This window comes from Mustela nivalis (genome assembly GCF_964662115.1).
Source record: "Mustela nivalis genome assembly, chromosome: 14".
Taxonomy (NCBI): Eukaryota; Metazoa; Chordata; class Mammalia; order Carnivora; family Mustelidae; genus Mustela; species Mustela nivalis.
In genome coordinates this window covers 3634794-3662680 of record NC_139033.1, presented here as the reverse complement: position 1 = coordinate 3662680, position 27887 = coordinate 3634794, and the positions used below count along the sequence as shown (strand labels likewise).

Here is a 27887-nt window from a genome sequence, read left to right as displayed (position 1 = left end):
CACGGGAGTCAGACTAAGCCTAAGATAATCACATTTCACCTGAGGTTGAAAAATTGTCCATGTCAGTACCAGATATGTCCCCTCGCTGCTTCTGCTGATGGAAATGATGGAGAAGAAGGCGATGCCCTTCCCCAACTCCCCTTTGGCACTGACCCTGTAACTGGGCACCCCATCTACTCTCCCCAAGCTCTTCCCTTTGTGCCCTTATGTCCTTCACTTGTTTGTGGACTGTCAATGGTCTCTGCCTCACTTGGTCTTAAGTTCTACAAGGGCACAAGCCGCATCTGTCTCAGCCTCTACCTTATCCTCGTTATCCACCGGGCACCCTGGGATAGTCTAAACAAATATTTGGTAAAGGGTGTTCCTTGCTGCAGCGTTTATGATACCAAGCGATGGGAAACAACCTAAATGCCCAAGAAAGGGGAATACCTATTTTTCGGTGGTCGGCTGGCCTTGCTTACCTAGACCGCTTCTTCCTCACTTGATTTCATAGATTCATATACAGCCAGTAGTTCGGGACCTGGCTTGCTTGCCTGCATGCTTCCTTTTAAAGACTTTATTTATTTGACAGATAGAGCAAGAGAGCACAAGCAGGGTAGCAACAGGAGGAGAGGGAGAAGCAGGCTCCCCGCTGAGCAGGTGCCTGACCTGGGGCTCAATCCAAGGATCCCAATTGGATCATGACCCGAGCTGAAGGCAGATGGTTAACCGACTGAGCCACCGGGGCGCCCGTGGACCGGCTTTCTTCATGCCTTACACCGAGGTCGCAGAAGTCAGAGAAATCTCAAGGCGCCTTCCAGTCATCAGCCACCTACTCGGGACCCAGCAAAGGGCAGAAGGCAGGGCGTGGTGGGACTTATTTGGCTACCAAATTTGGCTTTCCAAAGCCTGTATACATACATATGAACACCATGACCTAGAAATTCCATCACTAAGAATTTATCCTAAAGGAACAATCGAGGATTACACATCAAGGTCTAGTAGAAGCATAGTCACTGAAGGATTACTTAGGACAGTGAGGGGGGAAATGGCAGCACCTCTCACTGGTGGGGAACTGGTAAGTGAATTAGACTGCGTTCACACTAAACCCTGCATGCATTCTTTACACAGTTTCTAAGAAGTTGAAGACAGAAACTAGCGAACGAGAGAGAGATGCCAAGTGTCAGGCAGAGCTTGATTCAAATACTTGCTGTACTCTTTGAGGAGTGTGACCTGAATTTACTTAATCAGCGTCCCTGGACCTCTGTTTCCTCATCCAAACTAGGAGTACACTATCAGTCACCTCGCATGAATCAGCATTGGCTCACTGCCAAACAAAGCACTACACAACATCACTGGCGTAACCCCACAAAGGTTTATTTCTCTCTCATGCTAGGTCTGATGCAGAGGCACACAGCCTTCTGCTGACCCACAGACTCAGGATCAGGTTCCTTCCCATCATAAGGCTCCTACCATCTTAAATTCCTTTGTTCCCTTTCCCACTGGACAGGACAGAGAACGTGAAAGACTGGATGGGTTCCTTCCTGGCCAGGCGTGGTGGAGAGTACATCCCTCTGTCCACACCCTATTGGCAGCAAAGGCAACAGTCCTCCCTAGATGCAAGGGCGCTTGGGAACACTGCCTAGTCAGTGCCTGGGAAGGGGAAATGGGCTCAGGGAACTCTTGGCTTTGTTTCTGATCCACGCCTCCTGGGGACTCCTCTGAATGAATGAAGTGGCACAAAGTAGGGACTCCAATATGCCAGGCTTTTTCTCATTCCCTTTCCTTTATGACTGATTCTATGTGTGACTGCCCTGCCTCCTGAAAAGTTTTGTGTAAATTGAGGCAAGATGTTTATGCTTTGGGGTAGAGAGCAGAAGAGGGTGGGGTAAACTGGGGGGCAGGGGGTCCACTTAGAGGAGCCCTAGAGAAGTCATCCCATCTACCTGCGTCCCACTCAGTTTATTCTCCAAAAAAAAAAAAAAAAAAAAATGAGTCCCACGATGTTTCTCTTTCTCCTCCTCTCTGCCGCCGGTGAAGTCTAGCCCCAGCTCTTCTCTCCAGCCTCCACACCTTTTGTGGCTTTCTTCATCCTGCCCACGCTTCTTTAATTTCTAGAATGTGCCTTGTTCCACATTGCTTTCCATGCCACAAGAGGCCCACCCAGCACGTCCTCAGGAAAGTCCCTCTCTCTAACTCCCTGGTTTAGACAAGGGGCCACTGCTGTACCCTCATGTAACTCTCCCGGCTTCTCCTCCATGGTGATGCCTCCATCAGGTGATGAGCCCTCCGTTGGGCTCCCTGCTCAGTGGGGAGCCTGCTTCTCCCTTTCCTTCTCTCTCACTATCTCTGTCTCTCCCAAATAAATAAATAAGTAATCTTAAAAAAAAAGGGGGGGGGCCTACCTGCAAGCTTAGAAAAGAGTCCACAGAAAGAAACCTACCTATGTAGGGACACCTGGCTGGCTCAGGCAGTAGAGTGTGCAACTCTTGATCTTGGGGTTGTGAGTTTGAGTCCCACACTGGGTGTAGAGATTACTTAAACATAAAATCTGGGGGGGGGGGGAAGAAGGGGTGCCTGGGTCGCTCAATTGGTCAAGCATCTGCCTTCAGCTCAGGTCATGGTCCTAGAGCCCTAGGATTGAGCATCGGGCTCCCTGCTCAGCGGGGAGCCTGCTTCCCCTTCCCTCTCTGCCTGCTTCTTTGCCTCTCTGAGATCTCTGTCAAATAAATAAATAAAACCTTTAAAAAGAAGAAGAAGAAGAAAAAGGAGGAGGAGGAGAAGAAGGAGGAGAAGAAATAAGGGAACTTACCTTGCTGGCACCTTGATCTTGGACTATCAGCCTCCAAAATTGAGAAATAATATTTCTGTTGCTTAAGCCACTCAGGGCAGTTTGGGTGGACCAAGACGTCACAGAACCCATCTGAATTGTTGTTCTTTCAGGACTAATTGTTAATACCTGCAAAGCACTTAAAACTGTGCCTGGCATCCAGTTAGTCCCACTAACTGTTAAGCTGGTCACATATCAGATGTATAAGAATTTGTGGAGTGAATAAATGGATCCATTTTACAAGTTTGAGTTCTTATGCAATGGTCTCCTTGAAGTGAACTTAACTGAAGTAAAAATAGCCTTCAGACATTTGAAGGACTGCCTTAACTGCATTTTTATCCCAGGATATCCAACACAGACGAACTCCTTAAAAAGAAAATTCATAAACAAAGAAACGGATTTGAAAGAGACAGTTCCCATCTCCAACTTTTTTTCCCTAGAACGCCCACCAGAGGGCCCCCTGTTGTCTTTCTCCTTCCAAACCAAGGTTGGCCCCCGGGGAAGTGACCACTCTGGGGATAAAGAAGAGAAAGCTGAGTTTTCTCCTTGGGTTTACTCCACGGGGGGTAAACAAAGCTCATACAATCATAGGTGTAGCCGGGTAGGGGCAAAAACCGAGGCGGGGCTGAAAAGAAGCAAGGTGGAATCTTGGTTTCGCTGGCCCTGGGCTAGTGAACCTCTGAAACTTAAGTCTCTTCCTTTATAGAGAGCCGAGATAATCTTACTTAGCACGCGGAATTGTAGGGAGGACCAAGTAAAAGTCTTCTGTGGAAATGTTAGCGGTTACTATGGAATCACTAAGTTGCAAGGACCTCTTTTACAGTTATCCTGCTAACGTGACAGTGCGGGGGTCCCCGCGCCCCACTCCTGGAGACCTGCCCCACGCAGTCAACCAACGTCTATTTTCTCGCACTAATTTGAATGCATTCAGACCAGATGTAAATTCTTCTTGACATCTTCTCTGCCACAGCCTATCGTAAATGCTTATCTTACCTTGTTTACCAACCTGGCCCCTCACGGCCTCTTTTGGGTTTGCAACATCTGGTCTAAATAGAAAGTTCTGGGGTGCCTGGGTGGCTCAGTGGGTTAAGCCGCTGCCTTCGGCTCAGGTCATGATCTCAGCGTCCTCAGATAGAGCCTGGTGTCCCCGGGTCTGGCTCTCTGCTCAGCAGGGAAACTGCTTCCCCCCTCTCTCTGCCTGCCTCTCTTGTGATCTCTCTCTGTCAAATAAATAAATACAATCTTTAAAAATAAATAAATAAATAAATAGAAAGTTCTGTGCCCGTCAGGTGATACCTGGAATACAGCATTATTAATCCCAATCACTGCTATTTACTGAGGCAGGCCCCAAGCTGTATGCATAACATACAGAAGCCAAATATAGCCAGAACTTCTGGATGCCTTGTCTCTGCGTGGTGACTGACTTGGCAGAAAAAATGTAATTGGAAGCAATTCAAATCTTCTCCCAAACCCTTGAAAAAATGTAAAGGGGTGAGTAGACTGTGAAAAGAGCTTTGTCGCAGTATAATGGACTGACCACAAACTTGCCCATGTCTCAGGTGTGTAATTTGATAAGCGTTGGCGTTCAGGGCACATCTGTGAAACCATCATCGCCATCACGATAATGAACACACCTAGAACCTCTGTAAATTTCCTTGTGTGCTTTGTAATCCCCCCACCTTCCCTGGCCTGCCTGCCCTCCAGACCCCAGGAACCACCAGTCTGCTTTCCATCACTGGAGATTACTTCCATGGAACTGAACTCGTACTGTACGTTCCCAGTCTCGCCTGGCTTCTTTTTCACTCAGCACCATTACTGTGAGATTCATTCGTGTAGTGGTGCGTGAATGAATCTTTGGCTCTGTTGTTGCTCAGTTTCTCTTTGATTGTACAGAGAGGACATGCTTTGTTGATCCGTCTCCTGGCTGACCGTCATTCGGTCTGTCTCTGGCTTTCGGCTACTATGGATAAAGCGGCTGTGAACTCGCGTGGCACATGGTTACTCGTTGGCAGATGTTTGCATTTGTCCTCAGTAAACACCGAGAAGTAGAATGGCTGGATCTTATGTTAATTGTATATTTAACTTTTTAAGAAACTGCAAACTCTTTTCCAAAGTGGTTATACCACTTGACAGTTCTAACAGTCGTGCCGGGCAGTTCTAGCAGCTCTGTTAGGTCCGTTATTAAATGAAACGAGACTGAGACAAAGTGAAAGTTATTTAAAGCTTTATTTTATGATAAGTATTAGAAGTTAGACTGTTAGACTGATTGGTCAGGGGAACGAGACTGAGACAAGGTGGAAGTTATGCAAAGCTCTATTCTATGCTAATCCTTAGAAGTCAGACAGACCAAAGAGAGCGATCACCCCCAGCTTACAGGCTCAAGAATTGACTGACTGACCGGTCAGGGCCGCCTCTGAAGAGGGCGACCCCTCCCCATCTTACTGACTACCTTTTATAGAGCAAAAGTCTGGCCACACATAGGTGGCCAATGAGATTGTAGTCATGTTGGGTCACACACAGGTGGCCAATTGAATTACAATTTACTCTATAGTAGCTGTTTGACCTAACCTATTACTCTGATCAGAATTGGTGCTCAAGGTTGGTGCCCAAACAGCGGGGTTTACATTCTTTGGTGGTTAGGGGAAAAGTATGTGTGTTTCTTACTGATAGGATGTCTCCACCTGGCCCGACTCGTCCTTGTATTCTGGGCTCTGTTATCAGGAACTGGCTGACTTGGCCTTGTATTCTGGGCTCTGTTATTAGGAACTAGCCGACCATATTTTACTGGTTTCCCAGACTTGCTTCTAAGTAAGTTTCTCTGCGGGGAGGGGGGCAGGGTCAGTTTAAGTTGGCTGCACAAACAACAAAATCGCTTTTAACCAAGATGGAGTCGCTTTGGCTAAATAGGTCCTTACAGCTCCAGATCCTCACCTGCTCTCTGTGGTCAGGCTTTTTCATTTTAGCCATGCAAATAGGTGTGGTTTGGGGACACCTGGGTGGCTCAGTGGGTTAAAACCTCTGCCTTCGGCTCAGGTCATGATCTCAGGGTCCAGGGATTGAGCCCCGCATCGGTCTCTCTGCTCAGCGGGGAGCCTGCTTTCCCTTCTCTCTCTGCCTGCCTCTCTGCCTCCTTGTGATCTCTGTCAAATAAATAAATAAAATCTTTAAAAAAACAAAACAAACAACAAAAAAACTTGTCTGCTCTTCTGTTCTGCAGACTCTACTCTTCGAGATGCCATAATCACAGAAGAGCCCCACCAAGCTCTAGTGGTAAGACAGGTGAGGAAAAAATAATTAGGGCCATTTAGCCAGGAAGAGAGAACTAGCTATGGTGGCATGAAAACAGCCTTCAGACATTTGAAGGACTGTATTTGACCCCCAACACATCATTTCTCAACCTTCCCTTCCTCGAGAGGATAAAATCATTTTCAGTATTAATCATTTGGTAACCAATAAAGATTATTATTTTCTTGAGTCATGGTTTTATTTCATTTCATTTATTTTTTAAAGATTTTTATTTATTTATTTGAGAGAGAGAGAGAAAGTGAGAGCAAGCACCAGAGCGGGGGAGGGGGCAGAGGGAGAGGCTCAGCAAACAGGCCACTGAACTCAGACGGGACCCCAGGGGGCCCCATTCCAGGACTCCCCCCAACCAAGATCATGACCTGAGCCAAAATCAGATGCTTAATCTACTGAGACACCCAGGCACCCCCATTCTTTCCTTTTAAAACAATTAATGGTTAAGAAGTAGGAATACATTGGGGGCACCTGGGTGGCTCAGTGGGTTAAGCCGCTTGGGTCATGGTCTCAGGGTCCTGGGATCGAGTCCCGCATCGGGCTCTCTGCTCAGCGGGGAGCCTGCTTCCCTCTCTCTCTCTCTGCCTGCCTTTCCATCTACTTGTGATTTCTCTCTGTCAAATAAATAAATAAAATCTTAAAAAAAAAAAAGAAGTAGGAATACATTTCAATTTTAAACTTATTAGTGAATTCAGTAAAAATATCATGCAGGAACTAAAATTAGCACTGACCAAACAAACAGAAGTATTACATCTTGCTGTTCACACTGTGTTTCATCTTTTTAAATTTTATTACTCCCAGTGGCCTTCTAAAATGACCAAATTAGAGATAGGCTAGGTTCTGTTTCTTCATCTTTTTAATCACTGTACTATCTTTGTGTTGTTTTGTTTTTAAATCTACTGTTTATTTTTTTTTAAGATTCTATTTATTTACTCGAGAGAGAGAGTGAGGAGAGAGCATGAGAGGGGAGAAGATCAGAGGGAGAAGCAGACTCCCCATGGTGCTGGGAGCCTGAAGCAGGACTTGATCACAGGACTCCAGGATCATACCTGAGTCAAAGGCAGTCGCTTAACCAACTGAGCCCACCAGGCACCCGAAATCTACTGTTTGAAGGAGGAACACGTAGTGCCATTGGGGCTGGTGTTATGACCACCCCCAGTGATTTTATACAATTAAAAACTTACTCTTAAAACCAAGATAGCTGAGACCAGCTGCCCGGGGAGTAGCCATATCACTGGGAATTCTCTGAATTAACTTCCCTATAAGTAGACTACAATGATTACTAAAAACAAAACAAAAACACCCCAAAGATATTACAAAGTACCAGTTTTACATTTATATTACTTGTGTTCTATTTTAATTTAATTATATACTTATTATAGAGTCATTTATATTACTAAAACCCAACAGTACAGGAGTTCTTTCAGAACTTAAACCAACTGGGGATGGAGGGCGAGAGTATTTTGTAACTGACATTGGTAAGAAGCGCTATTACATTTTGATAAAACTAACTTTTAGCTGGTTTTACCATTAGGTTAAAATTCTCTACATGAAATGTTCATTCCCCTTTGTTACTAGTTGTTCCAATCGGAAGCTAGCTTTTCCCATCACTCTGCTGTTGACTGGTACATCATCACTGGTCATGTGGACGGGAGACTGACCGTCTCCCATGGCGTAGAGGGTAGGACCCAGATGGGTGGCTGTGTATACCTGTGTAGCCTTGAATTTTCTGAACGTCAGTTTCATCATGGCTACAATAGAAATTTTGTAACATCTCTTAAAGGACCACTGTGAGATCCATTGATGATGGATGTGTAGGCGCTTGTTCTGTCCAGTGGGTAGATCTCGTTCCCCTGAGGGTTGTAACAGAAGAGACCTCAGTCTTACAGTCTCCTTGCTGCAGATGGGGACTCCTGAGCCCACATTGTCCTTGTCATCTCATTATCCACAGCAAGATTTGCAGTGCCCACTGGGGAGGGCATTCTTTCCCTCATGGCCCTCCTGCCAACTCACCTACCTTTCTCCAACGTCACCCTCACACCTGGACCTTGAAGGTGGTTTATGAAGACTTTTACTTAAGGCAATGGTTCTCCATCAGGGTATCAGAATCCCCTGCAGGGCTTAGGAAACACTGGCTCCCTGGGTCTGCTGGAAGATTTGCATTTTTTTTTTTTTTCCAGAAAGAGAGAGCACAAGCAGGGGAGAGGGAGAAGCAGACTCCCCACTGAGCAGGGAGCCCAATGTGGGGTTCCATCCCAGGATCTGGGATCATGACCTAAGCCTAAGGCTTAACCGACTGAGCCACCAGGTGCCCTCGGGTTTTCCTTTCTAACATGTTCTCAGGGGAGGCAGTTGTTGGCTGGTCCTAGGACTGCACTTCCGAGAGAATCACCACCAGATTAAATCAAGTGTGGTAATTCCTTCTTCTTTGGCCCCTGGTTGATTCAGATCTGGCTAGACTACTGCACGGAAGCCACTCCCCCTCTGCTTCTCCCCCTAGGAAGCCAAGATGCCTCAGTGCGTGGTGGCAGCCACTTTGTGACCACGAGGGGAGTCACAACTCAGTGAAGCTGATGCTGTAGACTGCTGAGAAGGAAAATGAAAAGAACCCGGACTCCTAATGATGCCACAGAGTTGTCCTTAACTGACTAGGGGAAGGCTGTGGGTGCATACGGTTTCTAGGGAGAAGATGGGAGAATTTTAATCAAGGCTTAATAGCTTTCATTTTGTTTCCCTTGTCTCAAGAACTACACTTTTGATCAGTCTTGACCTTTTCTTTTTTTCCATTCCCCAACTCATTCCCAAAATATAAAAAGGGAAATGTGAGGGTGGCCCGGGGACACCCCAATCTTGCAGTTGGTGTCTGAGGTGAGGTGAGGGCAGTCTTGTGGAAGGTCATGTCCCTCTCCTCAAGTTTTGCCAACTCATTGCAGAAGGGTCTGGCCATCTGCCTAAAATAACACCATTTCCTTGCAGGTTGCAAGGGGGGATATGAATTTCCACCACAGATACTAAGGGAACAGTACTTTATTTATCTGAAATCCAACTACTCCTGACCCAAGGCTTCCTCGTGTTCAGGGAGGGTGGCACTCATGTTCGGTCATAACTCAGCTTCTTATTTTTAGTCTTGTACAAAGGTCATGGGAGTCCTCTACAGGAAAATGTGTTTGAGGGGGCCTTCTGGCCTTTCATCTATGCCCTCGGTCCAAGACTGTGGAACCACCCCCCAAGGCTGGCAAGACCACCATTTCTGTGCCAGGCTTCAGTGCGGGTGTCTTGGTTCAGACTGGCTGCTCCATAGCCAGGATCCATCCTTCCTGGGTTTTGCCCAAATCACCAATCCTCAGGAACCCCAAACCATGTCTCCAGTCTTGGGGTAGCTTCATTTCCCAGGGGATGGTCACGGCTGCCACCTCCCCCTTTCGAGCTCCTTCCTCCACCAGCGCTCCCAGAAGGTCGAATGTCATCTCCTTTCTACAGGCCCTTTAGAAACAGTGCTGGCCTCTCTTCTCTGTGGGTGGGTGTGACCCTGGAGTTGTACAAAATGGCAGCCCTGTGATGTTCCCTTCCTCTCTGCACCGCCTACTTCTCTCTCCTACCTTTGCATGCCTCATGCCCTCCCTTCCTCCTGCCACTCCAGCCATCACCCATCTCTGTAAAAATGTCAGAGTCCCCACTGAAGCCCCTTTTTGTAAATTGCTAAGTACACAGTTCCCAGAGTCCGCTGACTATCAAAAGCCTTTCTTCTCCGGAGTTTCTGCTGACTCACAGAGGGGAACAGAGGGACTTTGGTCTCACCATTTGTTGACTCCTCTGGGGGCAGGAGCGGGAGGCTGGGGTTGGCTGGAACAGTGGGGGGTTTCCATGCCAGACAGCGCTGGACTTGTATCAGTGTATATGAAATCAAATGTTATCTCCAGCCACCAAGATTAATTTCCTTCTGAAAACATTCCCCCCTATCTGCATGGGAAATTAATATTTCTCCAAGTCACAGCGTTTTGACTGAATTTCATGAGAACCAGTAACCCTGACCTTATTATGCTAAGGGAACATTAAGGGAACATTTCCCCTCCCTGCTTGGGATCACATTACAAAGACGTCTCACATGGGCAGCTCACAGTGAAGGGGCAAATGACGTGTGTGTGTGTGTGTGTGTGTGTGTGTGTGTGTGTGTCCCTGGCTACGGAAGGGGCAGCGGTCAATCCTGTTTGACCACAGATACACTGTACCGGCGCATAGTAAGGGCCTAATGACTGGAGATGCTACGATTATTTGCAGCTAATTACACATCTAACAGACATTCTTCCCATTTTTCCTTAGCAACAGAATCTTGATCTTGTCTAGAATAAAGGTATTTCCTCATTTCTCTTGCAACTAGGGGTGGCCATGTGACTGCATTTTATTCCCTGAACGGTAGGTAGAAATACTGTACAGGCCTCTTGGAGCCTGGGAAACCTGCATCAGGTAAGCATCCCACTCTTGATATCAGCTCATGTCCTGGTCTCAGGGTCCTGGGATGGAGCCCTGCACTGGGGAGTCTGCTCATCTCTTACTCACGCTTTCTTGCTCTAATACGTAAATAAATCTTAAAAAAAAAAAAAAAAAGACTCAGCTTTTAGCTCAGCTCTGACACTAACTACGCGGGCTTATTGCAGACCCCATAGGTTAAGGGCTTAGTCCCTCAAGACGGCCCCCATCTCAGATGCCACTCACAGGTATTGGGGTCCCAGGGTACCCCCACTTCTGACTTGGCTTCCCATCAGAAGCCCCCATGCATGACCCCATCCTCAGTTTCTATAATCTGTTATGATAGCTCCCAGGATTCAGGGACACACAGTAATAACTGGTTTATTAGAAAGTAGTATGATAAAGGATGCAAATGACAGTCAGAGGAAGAGGTAGCTAGGGCGGGATTCAAAAGGGTCCCTACCGCAGGAGGGGCGCCTGGGTGGCTCAGTGGGTTAAAGCCTCTGCCTTCAGCTCAGGACATGATCTCAGGGTCCTGGAATTGGGCCTCGAATCAGGCTTTCTGCTCGGCAGGGAGCCTGCATCCTCCTCTCTCTCTTGCCTGCTTCTCTGCCTACTGTGATCTCTGTCTGTCAAATAAATAAATAAAATCTTGTAAAAAAAATAAGAAAGGGTCCCTACCACAGGAGCTCTGTCCCCGTGGAGCAGGGGGGCACCACTCTCCCAGCACAAGCGTGTGTTCACCAACCTGCAAGCTCTCCCAACTCTCTTCTTTAGGATCCTAACGGAGGTTTTGTGACATAGGTGGTGTTGATTAAAATCACTGGCCATTGATTAATTCGGTCGGCAGCCCCTCTTCCCCCCTTAGAGGTCAGGGGTGGGTGGAAGGGCCTGAACTTTCTTTCTTTCTTTTTTTTTTTAAGATTTTATTTATTTATTTGCTGAGCAGGGACCCTGATGCAGGGGTGGATCCCAGAACCCTGGAATCATGACCTGAGTTGAAGGAAGACACTTAAACTCGAGACCTGAAATTTCTAATCCTCTAATCTGGTCCAGGTCTTGTGGGTGGTGAGCTCCCTGCCCTTGCCCCACCAGCCATCAGCCATCTCATTAACATACAAAAAGACAATTTCATCCCTCCAGAGATTCCCAAGATCTTGGAAGGTCTTAAATCTAGAATGGGGACTAAGTTCAAATAGTGGAACAAAAGATGCCCCTGTCACCTCTGTCATCCATTTTACAAGGGTTCAGGTGCTCTGTGCCAAGACCAAATATATACTCCTTAGCTCATCAGTATCATGGAAACCTCCACTGTGTGGTGGTCAGGTCTGCCCTGTAGGGGTGCTCTTCTATCTGTAGCCTGCCCCATGCCCCGGGAGTCTGTCTGGTGGTTGCCTTTGGTAAATGGAGAGACCAGCAGGAGATAGGAGCATGGTAGTGGTGGAGGCATTTACTACCTCCTACCTCCTGGCTTGGAGTCACATGGTTCTGGCCTCTCAGGACAGCCCTCTCCAAAGCGCTGGAGGCCATTCCCACCACTCACCAGTCTGAGCCTGCTGACCAGCCCCAGCCCCTGCCCCAATACTCCATCCCTTGGGTTTTTCTACATCTGCTCCCACTTAGGTAAAGAGCCCCTTTATGGAAAGCCTCCCCCACACCATCTCATCCGAGAGTGCCTGCTGTATCCCACCAGGACCACGTAAAAATGAAGTAGTGCAAAAGAGAAGCCTTCATTCCACTCTGTCCTCCCGTCTCTGGGGTCCCCTCCTTCCCCCAGAAACAAACAATGTTCCCAGGCTCATTTGTATCTATCCATCTAGAAACACGATCATATGGTTCCTGCATGCCGATCTGTTTTGGATTGTCCATGAATCCGTGAATCTCGAGGCCCACGGATGCCTGTGAATGGACGTGACCCCAATGCTAGGCCCCGAGGACCCCCAGTTTAGCTTGATTTCCCTCTTGTCCCTTCGTTTCCTCAAAAAGGCCTTGTCTCAGGGCCAGGGGTTGGGGGGCGGACACGACACTCGGGAAGCCATGCTTTCTGGAGTGGTTAATGTCCTAGACGGAGGCTGTCACTGATGGGCATTTGTCCCTCAATGTGACAGCTTCCTGGCTCTGACTCCAGTTCTGACACTCCCTAGCTGGGACACCTCTCTTTGCCTATTTCCTCACCTGTGAAACGGGGATAATACCCCTGAGGATTATTGTGAGGGTTGAAGGAGCCAAGAGAGTTAATGTGAAGCTCCGCGCAGAGTGTGTGTTCAAAACACCAGGTATTTTTATTTTTTTTAAATTTTATTTGTTTATTTGACAGACAGAGATCACAAGTAGGCAGAGAGGCAGGCGGAGGGGTGGGGTGGGGTGGGGAGCAAGCTCCCTGCCGAGCAGAGAGCCTGCCTGATGTGGGGCTCGATCCCAGCACCCTGTGATCATGACTGAGCTGAAGGCAGAGGCTTTAACCCACTGAGACACCCAGGTGCCCCAAAACACCAGGTATTTTTATATTAGACTGAAAACTAACATTCCATCGATGTCTGCTTGCTGCAGAGACACAACAGCGGTGTATCTCACTGAAGGATCGATACAACCACCAGGTGAGGACAGCAAATGCTTCCGGGATTTGCCAGGCACGCGGCTCCTACATAACAGAGCTGGCAAGTTCGGTCTGTGGGCAGCAGCACAGCCTCGCTCTGGGACTGACCCATTCAGTCCAGGCTAACATATTTATCTGTTCTCTTTGATTCCTGGTCCTTGTTTTATAGGAAGTCTCCCTGGGCTCTGGCTTTTGCTTCTTAATGCACGGAAGCCACATGGAACACATCCAAGGAGCTGTGTGAGATCCTTTCTGCAATTTGCTTGATTCTGAGAAAACTACCCAAGGTCTTGTTCAAAGAAGAGATTCTCTCAATTTCTGCCAGTCTGATTCCGGAACAATGAGGGCGGGGCCTTGGAATCCTAAAGTTTTTCAGTGCTGTGAGTTCCTAGGATGAGGCCGAGGTGGCTTTTTTTGGCGGGGGGTGGGGTGGGGGGGGGTGTGGAAATAGAGCGCCCTCTGCTGTCCAGGAAGAGGATGACATCAAAGCCGAGGAAGGCGCGCCGGGGGCTGGTCCCTCTCTTCCATGGGTACTTTTCTGCCTCTTGTCTTTGTTCTACCCTTGAGGGTCACTATGCGCCTGTATCAGAACTGGGCAGGGGTAAGGAGAATAAAAAGAAGGCAGGGTCCTCCTGCTCTCACGGAGTTTACAATCTAATTTTACTGACAACAAGAAAATTGTAAGAAACAGGTTCAGAAAGCGTGGACTAGGCTCCATCCTACAAGAATTTCCTGGGCATGTGCTGTGCAGACTCCAGGAGCATAGGGTCAGCATTTACAAACTCCACGTGCCCAGGAATAGACATATCGTGGGTTTTGCCACCAGGTGAGGGTCCACAGATGAACACTTGAGATGGGGAACAGACGGTAGGTGCTAGCATAGCCTGGGGAGCCTGGCTCTTGGGGAGGGGGGCAGGGAGGAGTTACCACTCAAATAAAAATAATTTTATCTTAGGGTGCCTGGCCGGCTTAGTCAGTAGAGCATGCAGCTCTTGATCTGGGGTGTCCTGAGTTCAAGCCCCATGTTGGACATAGAGATTACTTAAAAAAGAAAAAAAAACTCATTTTGACATAAAAATTAAGTATTCAAGTTAAACTATTCCAATCTTATAGAAAAGAATAAGCATGAAAGTAAAAATTACCTGAAATCCCACTATTTCAAGGTAACTGCGGATATCTCTTTGGAGACCATCTTTCCATCGGGCTCACTGTGGTTTATCCTGACATACCTACAGACACCAAGTCACTTCATTATACACGCAGTATCTTTCAGAGACTCCTTTTCTTTTTAATTTTTTAAAAAAAGGTTTTATTTATTGGTGCACCTGAGTGGCTCAGGTCATGATCCCGAAGTCCCGAGGACCCCCGGGATCCAGCCCTGCATGGGGGCTCTCTGCTCAGCAGGGAGTCGGCTTCTCCCTCTGACTCTCTCTCCTCTGATGCTCTCTCCTCTCATGCTCTCTTAAATAAAGACAAATTAATAATAATAATTTTATTAATTTGAGAGAGAGAGAGAGCAGAAGTGAGAGACTACAAGTAGGGGGAATGGCAGAGTGAGAGAGAGAAGGCGGCTCCCCGCTGAGCAAGGAGACCCACACAGGACCAGATCCCAGGACCCTGACATCATGACCTGAGCCAAAGGCAGACACTTAACCGACTGAGCCAGTCAGGAGTCTCCCTCTTCCTTTCGACCCCCTCCCTCCTTCTTTTCTTTCTTTCTTTTTTTTTAATTATTAAAAGCTTTCCTGAAATATTTTCACATACCATACCATATAATATTTTCATATACTCATCCATTTAAAGTATCAATTTAATGGTTTTAAGATACTGCAACAAAATTGTGCAACTGTCCCTACAATCTACTTCCCACCCCCAGCTCTGTAGAGCTGTAACTGACATGAAACACTGTACTCATTTAAGGCATACAACATAATGATTTAGTATATGTACATATTGCAGAATGATCACCACAATAATTTTAGCTAAAATCCATCACCTCACACAGCTACGATTTTTTTTTTGAGTTTTCTTTTCTTTCCCTAACCATACTGTTGGTTTGTTTGCTTGTGGACACCTTTCCAGCCCAGGTAACTGAGGCTGACAGCTTAGGGCGGGTCCTTCCACATCTTTCTCAAACACTCTTATACAGAGAACACCAGAGTTCTTTGCCCTTTGATGGAAAGAGCTTGCATATTTGGGCCTCACTTGGGATCTACGAAATCAAACCCTCTGAGTGAGGAGACACGAACCTGTGTTTCTAACCCGTAGTCTAGGGCTTCCTGCTGCTTCTGGTCCTGCTCCGGGGAGAGAGGTGAAGGCTCTGGTGGCTGCCAGACAATAGTTGGGGTCAGGAGGAGACCATGGAGGATCTTCGGCACAGGCGAACAGGTGGAAGCGTCCAGGTAGAGAAAAGAACTTGTGCAAAAGCATGGGTGTGAGGGAGTTCCAGGTGTGCTCTGGAGATGGCTCACAGTGGGGCTGGGAAGGGGGTGGGCCTGAGGTCCTGATGGCCTTGAATGGCAGAATCAGGGCCTATTAGTCAAATGGGATGGGTGGCAGGGACTCTTATGGAACTTCTGCAAAAGGAGAGAACTCAGCCTGGCCAAGGGGAGTGGGGCACTCATGTTAATAACCACGTAATGACAATCGTTCAGTGCTGGGCTGTGCTTACAGTATGCCAGGCACAGTGCATGCGTGTTGTTACCTCATCAATCCCCCTAACAACTCACGGGGCAGATGGTACTTTCAGGCCCATTCCAGTGAAGAGGAAACTGAGGCACAGAGCTGTTAAGCAAGTTGCCCAAGGTCATACAGCTGGTAAATGGTTGAGCCAGGCTCAAATTCAGGCAGTCACTGCCAAAGTCTATGCTCCTGACCTGTTTTTTGTTGTTCCTGGGCATCGTAGTCTCTTAATCTACAAAACCAGCTCAAAAGTGACAAGTATTTAGAGAGAGCCAACTGCCTAAAAAAAAAAAAAAAAAAAAAAAAGAGGAAGCATGGAATAGTGCTCAGGGCTTTGATTCTGACATCAGAGGAATTTGGGTTCAAATCCTAGCTTTGCTATGCACCAGCTGGGCTGCTTATATATCCTCTTACAGCCTCAGTTTTCTCAGCTGTAAAATGGAATAAAAGTACCTACCTCAGGGTGCCTGGGTGGCTCTGTCCGTTTTGCCTCTATCTTCCGCCCAGGTCCTAGTATCAGAGTCCTGGGAATGAGTTTGAGTTCCGCATGGGCTACCGGCTCAGTGGGGAGCCTGCTTCTTCCTCTCCCTCCACCATTCCTTCCACTTGTGCTCTCTCTGCCGAATAGATAAAGTCTTTTTTAAAAAGTACCTGAGTACTCAACGTGAGGCTGCTGAGGAGTTAAATGAGAAAACGGATGAACAACGCATATACCAGCTACATAAGTGAAAGGGGAGTGGGGACTGGCTGTTAAGGGCATCCCTCCTGTGCTATCTCCGATGGCCAACGGGGAAGCCTATGCCTTTGCAAATCGCTGCTCGCCCAGGAAAGCATAGCAATAAAGGTCACAGCCACCACGTACTGAATTATCTACCGTCCCCATTGCGCGAGGATTCGGGCTGCGGAGGATTTTTTGAGCGGTCCACAGCGACACCTGCCGGACACCGTGCGAAAACTGCTAGCTCAAGATAGTTCTCAGTTTTAATGTTGGAGCTTCGTTCCTTTGGAGGATGTGGTTTATGGCAGTTCTGATAAAAAGCCAAGTATCATACGAAAATTAGTGTGGAACAGGAAATGAGGGTGGTAATGCCCAATCTAATCCCAAGGGTTGAGTTGTGTAGAGTCCAGCAATATCTCATTCCATTAATAGTAGTTAACGATTATTCAAGAAAGAACTAAAATACCTTTTTCTTTCTATTTATGTGTATTTTTTCAAGTGGCCTCTAAGCTGTTAGGACATAAATGTTTAAGAGTTGTTTTGATCTAAATACCTACTAAACCTGTTAGGTTTTATTGGGGGGACTGTTTGTTGCTCAGGTGGGAGCACGAGATACTTTAGAGACAACGGGTGCCTTGGACCAAGTAAGTTTGAGATCTGCATCATGCTTGTTACAAAAAGTTGTCTTAAGCAACCCTACCTGTTTTATAGACGAGTCAAGAAAAGCTAGCTCAAGTGCCTGAGGCCCCCCAGGAGCGGGGCTGGGGGTGGTGTATAGGGACCGTGACATTCAAACTAGGGTCTGTGTCATTCTCTAGAAGGCAAACGGCTCCTGTTTAGATTTGTCTCCTGACTGGGGGACGCGCAGCCTCTTCTGCTTGCGAAGTAGGGTCACGTTCTTGTTGTGTCCCTTCTTATTCATATCTTAGGGAGGGCCCCTATTCAGGGGACCCAAGACAGCAGCCTCTGAGCGTAGTGGGAGCAGAAGCGCCCATTGGGGCGCTAATCCCCTAATCCCCAGGCAATTGCACCTTCAGTCTGGAGTCCCAGGCTCCGCCACGGGGCTGCGGGAGGGTTTAGCAGTTAGATTTCAAAAGGAGGCAGCGGAAGAATCCAGGCCCCTCCCTTTGCCCCGCCCTCGGGTTCCCTTTTCTAGGTGAAACGTAACCGCGGACCTCTCTGGGTAGCAAGCAGCCTCCTGGCAGGGTATACCAGGTTAGAAACCAGTGAGACCGTGAAGGGACCGCCACTGAGCTCCTCAGAGTTGCTCCTCAGAGCAACTTGCGTCAGAGGAAAAGCACTGGGGGTGAGAGGCAGACTATTGACTCTCGGGGACTTTGGGCAAGTCATTTAACCCCTTGGAGCCTCTGTTCCCACCTCCCCACTCCCCACTCCCCGCAGATGGAACAGCAGTACCTACTAGGTGGAGTTGTTCTGAGAATTTAAAACATCACCAACGCTTATACTTAGTGAATGGCTCAGTATGTATGGTCTGTTTGCAGTGAAATTTAGCTGTCTATTCATTTTCAACAAATAATTATTGGCCACCCCCTATGTATATACGAGGCAATATTCTAACCCCTGGGAATACAGCAGTGAACAAGACAGAGGAAAAAGCCCTGCCCTCAGGAGGCTTATACACTGTAGCAGAGGGAAACTGACCCTAAGTAACACACACAACACATAAGTCAATTACAGAGCCTACGTCAGACAGAAATAGGAGGAGCCACATAATGTAATTTACAATTTCCCAGCAGTACTGTTACAAAAGTAAAAAGAAACTGAAGAGATGAATTCCTTTTTAAAAGATTTTTATTTATTTATTTATTTATTTGACAGAGAGAGAGAGAGAAATCACAAGTAGGCAGAGAGGCAGGCAGAGAGAGAGAGGAGGAAGCAGGCTCCCTGCTGGCAGAGAGCTCCACATGGGACTCAATTCCAGAACCCTGAGATCACCATCTGAACCGAAGACAGCGGCTTAACCCACTGAGCCACCGTTTTAAAAAAGTTCGTTCTCTCTCAATACACCCAAAACATGGTTTCACCCAGAGGCATTAGCCACATTTTAAGTACTCAGTAGCCACATACTGCGGACGGTGTTAGAAGGTGTAAGGAAGGGACGCCTGGGTGGCTCAGTTGGTTAAGCAGCTGCCTTTGGCTCGGGTCATGATCCCAGCGTCCTGGGATCGAGTCCCGTATCAGGCTCCTTGCTCCGCAGGGAGCCTGCTTCTTCGTCTGACTCTGCTTTCCACTCTGTCTGCCTGTGCTCGCTCTCGCTCTCTCTCTCTGACAAATAAATAAAATCTTAAAAAAAAAAAAAAAAAAAAGAAGGTGGAAGGAAGGGGCACCTGGGTGCCTCAGTCAGTTAACAATGGACTCTCGAGTCTCAGTTTTGGCTCAGATCATGATCTCTGGGTCGTCAGATCAAGCCCCATCTGTGGCTCTGCGCTCAGTGGGAAGTCAGCTTCAGTTTCTCTCCCTCTGCACCCTCATCTCGAAATCAAATCAATCAATCTATTAAAAAAAAAAAAGAAGGGGAGTAGAACAATAAAGGCATAATCCAGGGAAAGCAGGACTGGAGCCCCAGGTAATGGGGGTGGCAGACGACAGACAGGGAAAGCAGTTACCGCAGTGAAGCAGCGCCCCTTGGTCTGTGCTAGCCTGGCCTGACTCCGCAGGGAGCCTTTTCTGGCCAAGGGCACATTTTCCTCTTCTGCTGCCAAGTCATGACCCGAGTTCTGCAGAGCCGTGAGTTGGACGCCCTCACCACCACCCTGCTTACTCCCGGAAATGGCGGCACTCCTCCTTCTGGGCACTGAGGGCCACCACAGGGGACAAATTTCAGGAATTTTGTCAAGGATCTGACTGGAACAGGGAAGAGGTGGGTGTGTGTATGTGGGTGGGTGGGAGGCGTTCTTGCACAGGGCTGGGATTAGGGGCAAGGCGAGTGAGGGTTGCAGCCTTATTTTAAAATTCTGCTATTTTATGAAATCCTGCCATTTGCAATGGGTGTGCATGGATGGAACTAGTATTATTATGCTAAGCAAAGTCAGTAAGAGAAAGACAATTGTCGTGTGATCTCACTCATATGTGGAATCTGAAAAACAAGACAGAGAATCATGGGAAACGGAGGGAAAAATGAAACAAGAGGACAAGAGAGGGAGACAAACTGTAAGAGACTCTTAATCTCAGAAAACAGACTGAGGGTTGCTGGGGAGTGGAGGGGAGAGATGGCGTCGCTGGGTGATGGACACTGGGGAGGGTATGTGCTATGCTGAGTGCTGTGAATTGTGTAAGAAGACTGAGGATTCACAGACCTGTACCCCTGAAACAATTACTACATTTTATGTTAATGAAAAAAAGTCAATTGCTCCTAAAATTACTGGGACTGTATGCATATATCAAATTATCACATTGTACACTTCAAATATATTGCAATTTTATCTGTCAGTTATACCTCAATAAAGCCAAAGCTATGTAAAAAAAAAAAAATGTATTTTAGGGGCACTTGGCTGGCTCAGTTGATAGAGCATGGAACTCTCGATCTTAGGGAGTCAGAGGTTAGGCATAGAGCTTACTTAAAAAAATAAAATTGTAGTATTTTGTTCATCAGAGACTTGTTTAAGATTTAATTTATTTATTTGACAGAGATCACAAGTAGGCAGAAAGAGAAAGGAAGGGAAGCAGGCTCCCTGCTGAGCACAGTGCCAGATGCTGGGCTCCATCCCAGGACCCTGGGATCATGACCTGAGCGGAAGGCAGAGTCTTTAACCCACTGAGCCACCCAGGCGCCCCCATCAGAGACTTTTTAAAAAAAAAGATTGATTTATTTATTTGCCAGAGAGAGGAAGGGAGGGCACAGCAGGGAGAGCTGCAAGCAGAGGGAGAAGCGGCTTCGCGCTGAGCAAGGAGCTGGATAAGCGACTCAATCCCAGGACCCGGGAACCAAGACCAGAGCAGAAGGCAGATGCTCAACCGACTAGGCCACCCAGGCGTCCCTATCAGATATTTTTGCCTGAATTTAAAAATCATATTCTACTGACTCTTGTATCATAAAATCCACCCTGTAAAGTGCTCAATTCATCGGTTTTTAGTTATTCTCAAGAGTTGTGAGACATAATAACATAATAATAACACCTAGTTAATTCTAGAATGTTTTCATCATCCCGACAGAAATCCTGATACCCATGAAGCAGTCCCTCCTCCTCCCCAACAATGCCCCAAACCCCACCTCCAACCAGTCATTGACTTTGTATAGATTTGCCGCTTCTGGACATTTCCTAGAAACGGAATCATAGGCGGCCTTTTGCAACCGGCTTCTTTCACTGCGCACAATACTTTCAAGGACCACTTATGCTTTAGCGAGTATCTGCCTTTCCTTCCTTTTTATGGCCAAATAACATACCGTAACATACCATAACACACCATGGATGCACTGTATCTTACTCACACAATTGTCCATTGGTAGATATTTATGTTTTCTCCCCATTTTGGTTATTGTGAGTAATGCCGCTATGAACATTCACATGCAGGCTCTTATATGGGTATGTTTTTAATTCTTTTTTGAGGTTTGCATTAATTTTCGTTTTTACTATATTGTATAAAAATGCAGTTTTCCTCAATTACTGAGAAAAAATCTTTTTTTAAAGATTTTATTTGACAGAAAGAGACATCATAAGTAGGCAGAGAGGGGGAAGCAGGCTTCCCGGTGGGCAGAGAGCCCAGTGTGGGGCCCGATCCCAGGATCGTGGGATCATGACCTGAGCTGAAGGCAGAGGCCCAGGTGCTCCCTTAATTACTGAGTTTTCTGATGCCCCCTTAAAATTTACACATGAGTCAAGTTCCTACCCGGCTTTGCCTTGTTCCCACCTTCCAAGTTTGGTCCCTTGCTAGCTCTGAGGCTTTGGGCAAGTTGTTTCACATCTCAGAGCCTTTGGTTTTCTGGTCTGTAAAATGGGGATAATCCCTGTACCTACTCACAGCTCTTAGGGGCTGTGAGGCAATGAGGCAATGTCATATTTTATAGATGAGCCTAGACTTAGGTCAACATGTCTTTCTTACGGGGAGGCCTGGAGGTGAATCCCACACCCAAAATGGATGTGACCTAGCCCTGACCTTGAGGAGAGATGGCCCATCTGCCTAAAACCCTTTCTGGCTTTAGTTCCCAAGGGAAACCTGCTCTTTTGGATGTCCTGTCTCAGCCTGAGCCCCCTACAAAAGTCCTCAGGGACAGGACCCAAAGCTGTTCACCTAAAACCCTCCGTGGCCCCCCCTCAGCTCCTTCCATTCTGGCTGCCCTCTCCCCCACCTCCTACCTCCCCCACCCTCCTCTCTGCCCACTCCCGTTGAAGGCCTAGGCTCCCCCGTCCCTCTGCACTGCCATGAGGCCCGCACTTTGCAGGGCTGAAGTCCAAAGTTCAGTCCCTTCGCTAAGCACACGGATAAATATGAACCTTGGAGAATTTCCCCAGCTCCAATGTAAACAGAGCGGGCAGGGGCCCTGATTCACTGGCCGCTGGGGCCAGGGTTGGGGGTTGGGGGTGCCCACAGGGCTTGGTTTGTGGGGTTTGGGGGGGCAGTAGGTGAAAGGAGCCTGGTTTGTGCCTGCCTGCTGGTCGGCCAGCAAGGAGACGGCCCACTCAGTGGGGAAGGCTGCCGGTTTGGTGGCCCTAGGCCTTGTGGCCCCAGCGGTGGCGGAGCCATGGTTTCTAAACTGAGCCAGCTGCAGACGGAGCTCCTGGTGGCCTTGCTCGAGTCTGGCCTGAGTAAGGAGGCCCTGATCCAGGCGTTGGGTGAGCCGGGGCCCTGCCTGCTGGCTGGAGATGGCTCCCTGGACAAGGGGGAATCCTGCGGCGGCAGTCGGGGGGAACTGGCTGAGCTGCCCAATGGGCTGGGGGAAGCAAGGGGCTCCGAGGACGAGACGGACGACGATGGGGAAGACTTCACGCCGCCCATCCTCAAAGAGCTGGAGAACCTCAGCCCTGAGGAAGCAGCCCACCAGAAAGCCGTGGTGGAGACCTTGCTGCAGTAAGGACCCCTCCCCTGTCCCAGCATCCAAGGAACCCAGGCAGGACCCCCACCCCCACCCCAGCTCCTGACTAGCCTTTCTTCTGAGTCCAGAGTTCCCCAACCTGCAGGTTTTAGCCTGGCTCTTGGGGATGGGGCTCACGAGAGCTCAGGGGAATCCCTGCTCCCAGCCCAGAGCCTCTCAGCCCCCCAGCCTGGCCCTCTGCAACGTCCCAAGGCCCCACGAGCCAAGGCTTTCAGCCCAGGGCTGGGGAAGTAAGGGCATTCCCCAGGGGAGCTTTGAGAGATCAGGGAAAAGCAGGCATGTCTAGATTTTATGTGCCTGGAGAACTGGAGGGTGGGTGGGAATTGTTAGCCACCATGGCCCTTTCCACTCCCCAAACCCTAACCTCCCTGCTAAGCACTCAAGATTACAGGCTCTGGGGCCAGGAAGCATGGTTAGTGAGAAGGAGGGCCGAGGCTGGAGTTTTAGGGGCTCCTTCTGCCACCCAGGGACCCAAGCATTAAGCCAGGAAAGCCCAGATCTTACCTGAGGGAGATGGAGTCTCGGGGCAGGACCTGTTCCCCTTTCCTACACAGCCTCAGGCCCCCCCCAACCTCACTGGCACACACCATGAGAGGTCTCCCCATTGTGCACCCCCATCCACTGGCTGGCTCCCCAAGTCCCCTCCCGGAGAACTGGGTGGGTCTGAGCCCGCTGCCTCCCCTCTCCTCAGCAAAGCTCACCTGGTTACTAATTACCCACGAGCTTTATTATTTCTCTTTTGTTTTATAAATTTATAAACGGTAAAAGGCTCTGATAAGGCCTGTGATCATTAACTTGTAAAGATGGTGACCTGGGGAGGCCTGGGCCAACCAACCTCTTACCCAGCAGGAGTGGGAGGGGTAGGGGTCTAGGGGCTGCAGGGACCGCCCTCCCCAAAGGCTCCTAAGCTGGAATTCTAACAGTCCGACCCTGTTGTGCTGGGGTTTCACATGCAAATGGTCTGAGAACGTGAAGATGAACGCTGGAAAGCAGCGGGGGATAACTGCCTCACAGATGAGGAAACTGAGGCCCAGAGAGGGGAGGTAGCTTGACTACAGCCACCCAGCTGGGACTCCACAGCCACTCTGTTTGGTCTCTCAATTGCCGTGACTGGGCAGTGGGAGGAAGAGCCCCAAAGAGGCTCTCTACGGGACCATCTCTTTTCTGTCCAAGGTCCTGATCCCAGCTTGGGGTGGGGGGAGGCCTCAGGGTCTGCCCGGACTTGTGAGAGCCTGGGCAGGGGGCAGGGGAGCAGCCAGGGCCCCCAGACTTGGCAGGAAGAAGAGGGCAAAGGGCCCTACTGGGCTGCAGGGGAGGGGCAGAGAGTCAGTTCTTGCCAGACCCAGAGCCAGGGCCACAAGGACAGGGTGGGGCTGCGCCAGACCTGCTCCGGGCCCCAGATGGGACTGGGGGCTTTCCAGGGGGAGTGGGGGCAGGGGGTACCAAGGGCCTTTCTTACCTGGCTGGGTGGGGCCTCTGGATCATCAGCCCCTTTGGTGGAATGGTGGGTTGGGGGTGAGGCTTCATCCACAGCACCTGAGGGGGGAGCAGAGGTCAAAGTGCTCCCTGGGGACCAGCAGAGACCTGGAAGCTGAGGGAGAGCAAGGAGCCATGGAGGGAGAGAGAGAGGGGGGCATGGGGAGAGATGGAGAGGCCTGGAGAAGCCCAGGGGAGCAGGAGAGCCTGGAGGGCAGAGGGGCTCTCTCCCAGCTGGGAGAAGGGGCAGGGGAGAGAGTGAGGCACCCCAAGCTGCAGTAAGGCTAGAGTGCTTCCCGCCTGCCCTGATTGGGTTTTCTTTAATGCTAACAGCATGCTATTTACTTTCCATTTAAATTTGAGATGTTGCTATAAATTATCAACCAGCTCCTTGTTCCTGCGGAGTTTATAACTAACTACCTGGGTTACTTATTGTTCAGGTAACAAAAGGGATCTGAAAACGCCCCGAGGGGAAAAAAAACGGGGCTCTACCCTCGGGGCACAGGAGGGAGTTGGGGGTGGGCACCCCTGATGAAGTCCTGGACAGCCCTGGGTTGGGGAGGTTCAGGCTAGAAAGGATGCTGCAGGGGCAGGGTTTCCCGTGGACGCCATTTCTTTGGAGAAGACAGTGGGAAGAGGCTGGGTGGGTCCTGGGGGCCTCCCCACTGGGGTGCTTCATGCCTGAGGTCACAGTGGGAACCGAGCTCTTCCCTCAGACTTCCACTCTTCGTTCAGTGTGTGACCTTGGGCAAGTCTCTTCTCCTGCCTTAGTTTCCCTAGCTGGCCAATGACTAAAACTCAAATTCCCTGCCCTGATTCCCTGATCTCTTCTTGCAGGCCCTCTGCCCCTTACTCACTTTCCTCTCGTTACATGGAATTTGCTGATTCCCACCACAGGGCCTTTGTGTGTGCTACTCCTTCTGCTTGGACACTTCTTTCTAGATCTTCCCATGACCGATTCCCTCTCCTCCTTTTGCTCCCTCCCTCACTACCGGCATGTAAATGTCGTTCCCACTACACTCCCTCTTCCACTATCTTCTGTTACTTTCTCTTGTCCCTTAACGGTACTTAAGATGATCTGTTTTCACCTGTTTTCTGTCTCCTGCCATGACATCAGTTTTTCAAAGGGAAGGCCAGTGTGTCCTTGTTCACCACTCTTACCCATGATATGCAGCCCAGTGGCTAAAACACAGCATGAATTAACAGTGGCTAGGATTCCCTGAAGCCCTAGGGACATCTGCTCTTATGGCCAAGGGAGCATCCTGTACCCAGGGCTCCTTCCTTGGTGTCCTCCTGGGTCCTCCCTGCCCCTGAGCAGCTCAAACCTCAACCTGAGGGACTCTGATCCTCTCCAACAGGCAGCACCAGGGCACTGAGACCCAGGAAGACAGTGGGCAAGGTGGGACAGTCTTAACATCCGTGACTGAGGCCAACCTCCCTGGGTTCAAATTCCAACTCAGCCCCACCCTAATTTCAGCACCTGATATCACATCTTTGAGCCCTTGTTTCATCTGCAAGGCAGAGACGGTATAACACCCACAGGGTTAAATAGCATGTAAGTGCGGTAAACTGTTGCTATGAACAATAGTCCCATTTTGCAGATAAGCAAACTAAGGCTTAGAGAGGCAAAGTGACTTGCCCAAGGTAATTTACAAAGTGGTAAGGCGGGGACTTGGACCTGGGTCCTCCTAGTCCCCCACTCTGCAGCGTCCTTGAGGCTGCCTGCCATCCTTGATAGGTTTATTTCCCTTTTTATCCTCTGGAGTCATTCTCCCTGTTAACCTCACATCCACTCCCTTCCATGCGGTGCTCTAGAGCTCATGAGACTGCTTACAAATGCGCTAAACTTGTTTTCTTCTCCTGGCAACCTATGAAGTTTTTTTAGCCCTGTATCATAGTTGGGGAAACTGAGGCATGCAGAGGTGAAGCAATTTGCCAAGGTCCTAACTGCATGGATAGTGAGTAGCAGAGCTCCAGTTCAACCCGAGAGGGGAAGCTTCTCTGTACCACCCCCCTCCAAGCACTGAGAACTCCACTGTCCCTCCAGACGTGTGGCCCTTCTGGCTGGTCTCCGAGCTCCGTAGCCTCGGACCCTCTGAAACCCCAGGGGCCAGCAAGCCAAAGGCCCAGAGTCTTGAAACTCTGCCTGACCCCTCCCAGAACCCGTCGGAGGTGGGAAGAGGAGATGTGGGCAGATCTTTACCTCTTCTGGGCCCTCTTCCCTCTGCGGCAGGGCTGGGGGGGTCCCATGACCACATCATCCGTGATGATGATGGTGGTGACCAATTGTTGTATTTACTGAGCACTTACTATGTCCCAGGCCCTGCTCTATGTGGTTCACTCCTATCTGAAACTCGGTCGGTCCTCCCACGGGCACCGTGAGTGTGCGGGGCACACACGCAGGAAATGCTAGGGCGCCATGCTGGGATGGGAAGCCAGGTTGGCTAGACTCTTAGACCCCTTAGAGGGAAAGCAGGAGCTACCTGGAGACGTGGCCTGTTAGTTCTGGGTTCGGGAAACTGTCCTGGAAAGTCAGGTGTCTGGAGACTGAGGGTGACTGAGTGAGTGAGTGTGTGTGGTGGGGAGTGGGTGGGAGGAAGGGACAGAGCGAACAGCAGAGATAGACACATAGACAGGAGAGGCGGAGAGGGAGAGAGCCAGGCAGAGAAAAAGTAGGACACACACACACACACACACACACACACACACACACACACACAGTGTCAAACGGACAGTGATGAGACAGAAAGTCTTCAGTTGGAGCCAGGGAGGCCAGGCTGAGAGGGAGACTGAGCTCGTTCTCTCTCTAGGGGAAAGGTGGAGGGGAGGGAGGGAGGATTGCTCAGGAGGGTGATGCCTGCGGCTAGGGGGAGGAGGGAGGCCATCAGCAGTCCGTCTGGCTCCAGAATCAGATAAACATGTTTGCCTGGAAGCAAAGGCCGGACTTTGTACTGCCCTTCCCTTCAGGCTCTGACTGGCACCCGGGAGCAGGGGAGGGGTGGAGAAAGAGGATCCTGGGAGCCCCTGAATGCAGAGAGAAAGAAGAGGGAGAGCTGGGGGGGGGGGGTGGATCTGGGCAAAGCCAAAGATTCTGGAGTCCCAGCTAGGTGGGCTTTCTGAGGCTCAGTTTTCCCATCTATGAAACAGGCACACAAGTGGTCCCTACCTCCCAGGGTTATGGTAAGATTTACACGACCAGCCGTTAGCACAATGCCTGGTTCATGGGAAATACTCAAGAAACAAGGATTCTCACACCTATCATTTCTACACAACTGGGATTTTGCGGTACCGATCGCTGACCAATTCAAATCTGACCCTCCCTGTCTCCCTTTCCTACCCACGTGTATGGGAACTGCTGATAAAAAAGAGGGAGTCACAGGGCAGGGCTGCTGAAAGGCTCTGGGCTCTCCCGCCTGAGAAGGGTGGTGTCAAGGAGGCCAGGCTGGCGGCTTGGGACAGAGCGGAGAGGAAAGGCGGTACGGGGTGGGCTTCAGAGTGCTGGGGGTTTGTTTGCTTTCTGTTTTTTCACAGTTGAGTTTTAAATGTTCTATATGCATGTATTGCCTATTGTCTAACATTATATTACATTATTTGAAAAGCACAGAAAAGCAGCAGAGGACGCTGTCCCTCTGCCCCTGTCCCCAGCACCGCATTCCCGTCTGGAGTCCGTCGATGTCGCTAGTCTCTTCTGTGTTCTGGGATCTCACGCAGACCCAAGCAAACACGCTGGACTCTTTTGTGCCATTTCAGATTTTACAGCAACAGCATAGCAGAGCCAGACTCTCTCCCA

General features: G+C 49.3%; 1 protein-coding gene and 1 long non-coding RNA gene across 6 annotated transcripts in view; one reads left to right on the top strand and one right to left on the bottom strand.

Annotated features, from left to right (window-relative positions):
* Positions 1-11268: 11268 nt before the first annotated feature.
* On the bottom strand, positions 11269-24414 carry LOC309848067. 4 transcript variants are annotated; one of them, XR_014302805.1, is made up of 5 exons: positions 23126-23303; positions 16309-16468; positions 15419-15584; positions 14312-14398; positions 11269-13557 (listed from the first exon to the last, which is right to left on the bottom strand). It is a non-coding gene; the product is annotated as an uncharacterized lncRNA (long non-coding RNA). The 4 variants fall into 4 exon arrangements; XR_014302806.1 differs by having other exon boundaries at positions 11270-13557; positions 15419-15538; positions 23126-23302; XR_014302804.1 differs by lacking the exon at positions 23126-23303 and adding an exon at positions 24081-24414 and having other exon boundaries at positions 11273-13557; positions 15419-15496.
* The window catches only part of HNF1A (HNF1 homeobox A), a 17706-nt gene continuing 11736 nt past the window's right edge, over positions 21918-27887 (top strand). The window contains exon 1 of one of the 2 annotated variants that reach the window (XM_082699056.1): positions 21918-22596. In XM_082699056.1, the coding sequence (XP_082555182.1) occupies positions 22271-22596 (326 nt within the window). In that variant the 5' untranslated portion in view covers positions 21918-22270. The remainder of the gene's footprint in view (positions 22597-27887) is intronic. The other variant, XM_082699057.1, reaches the window with a different exon arrangement.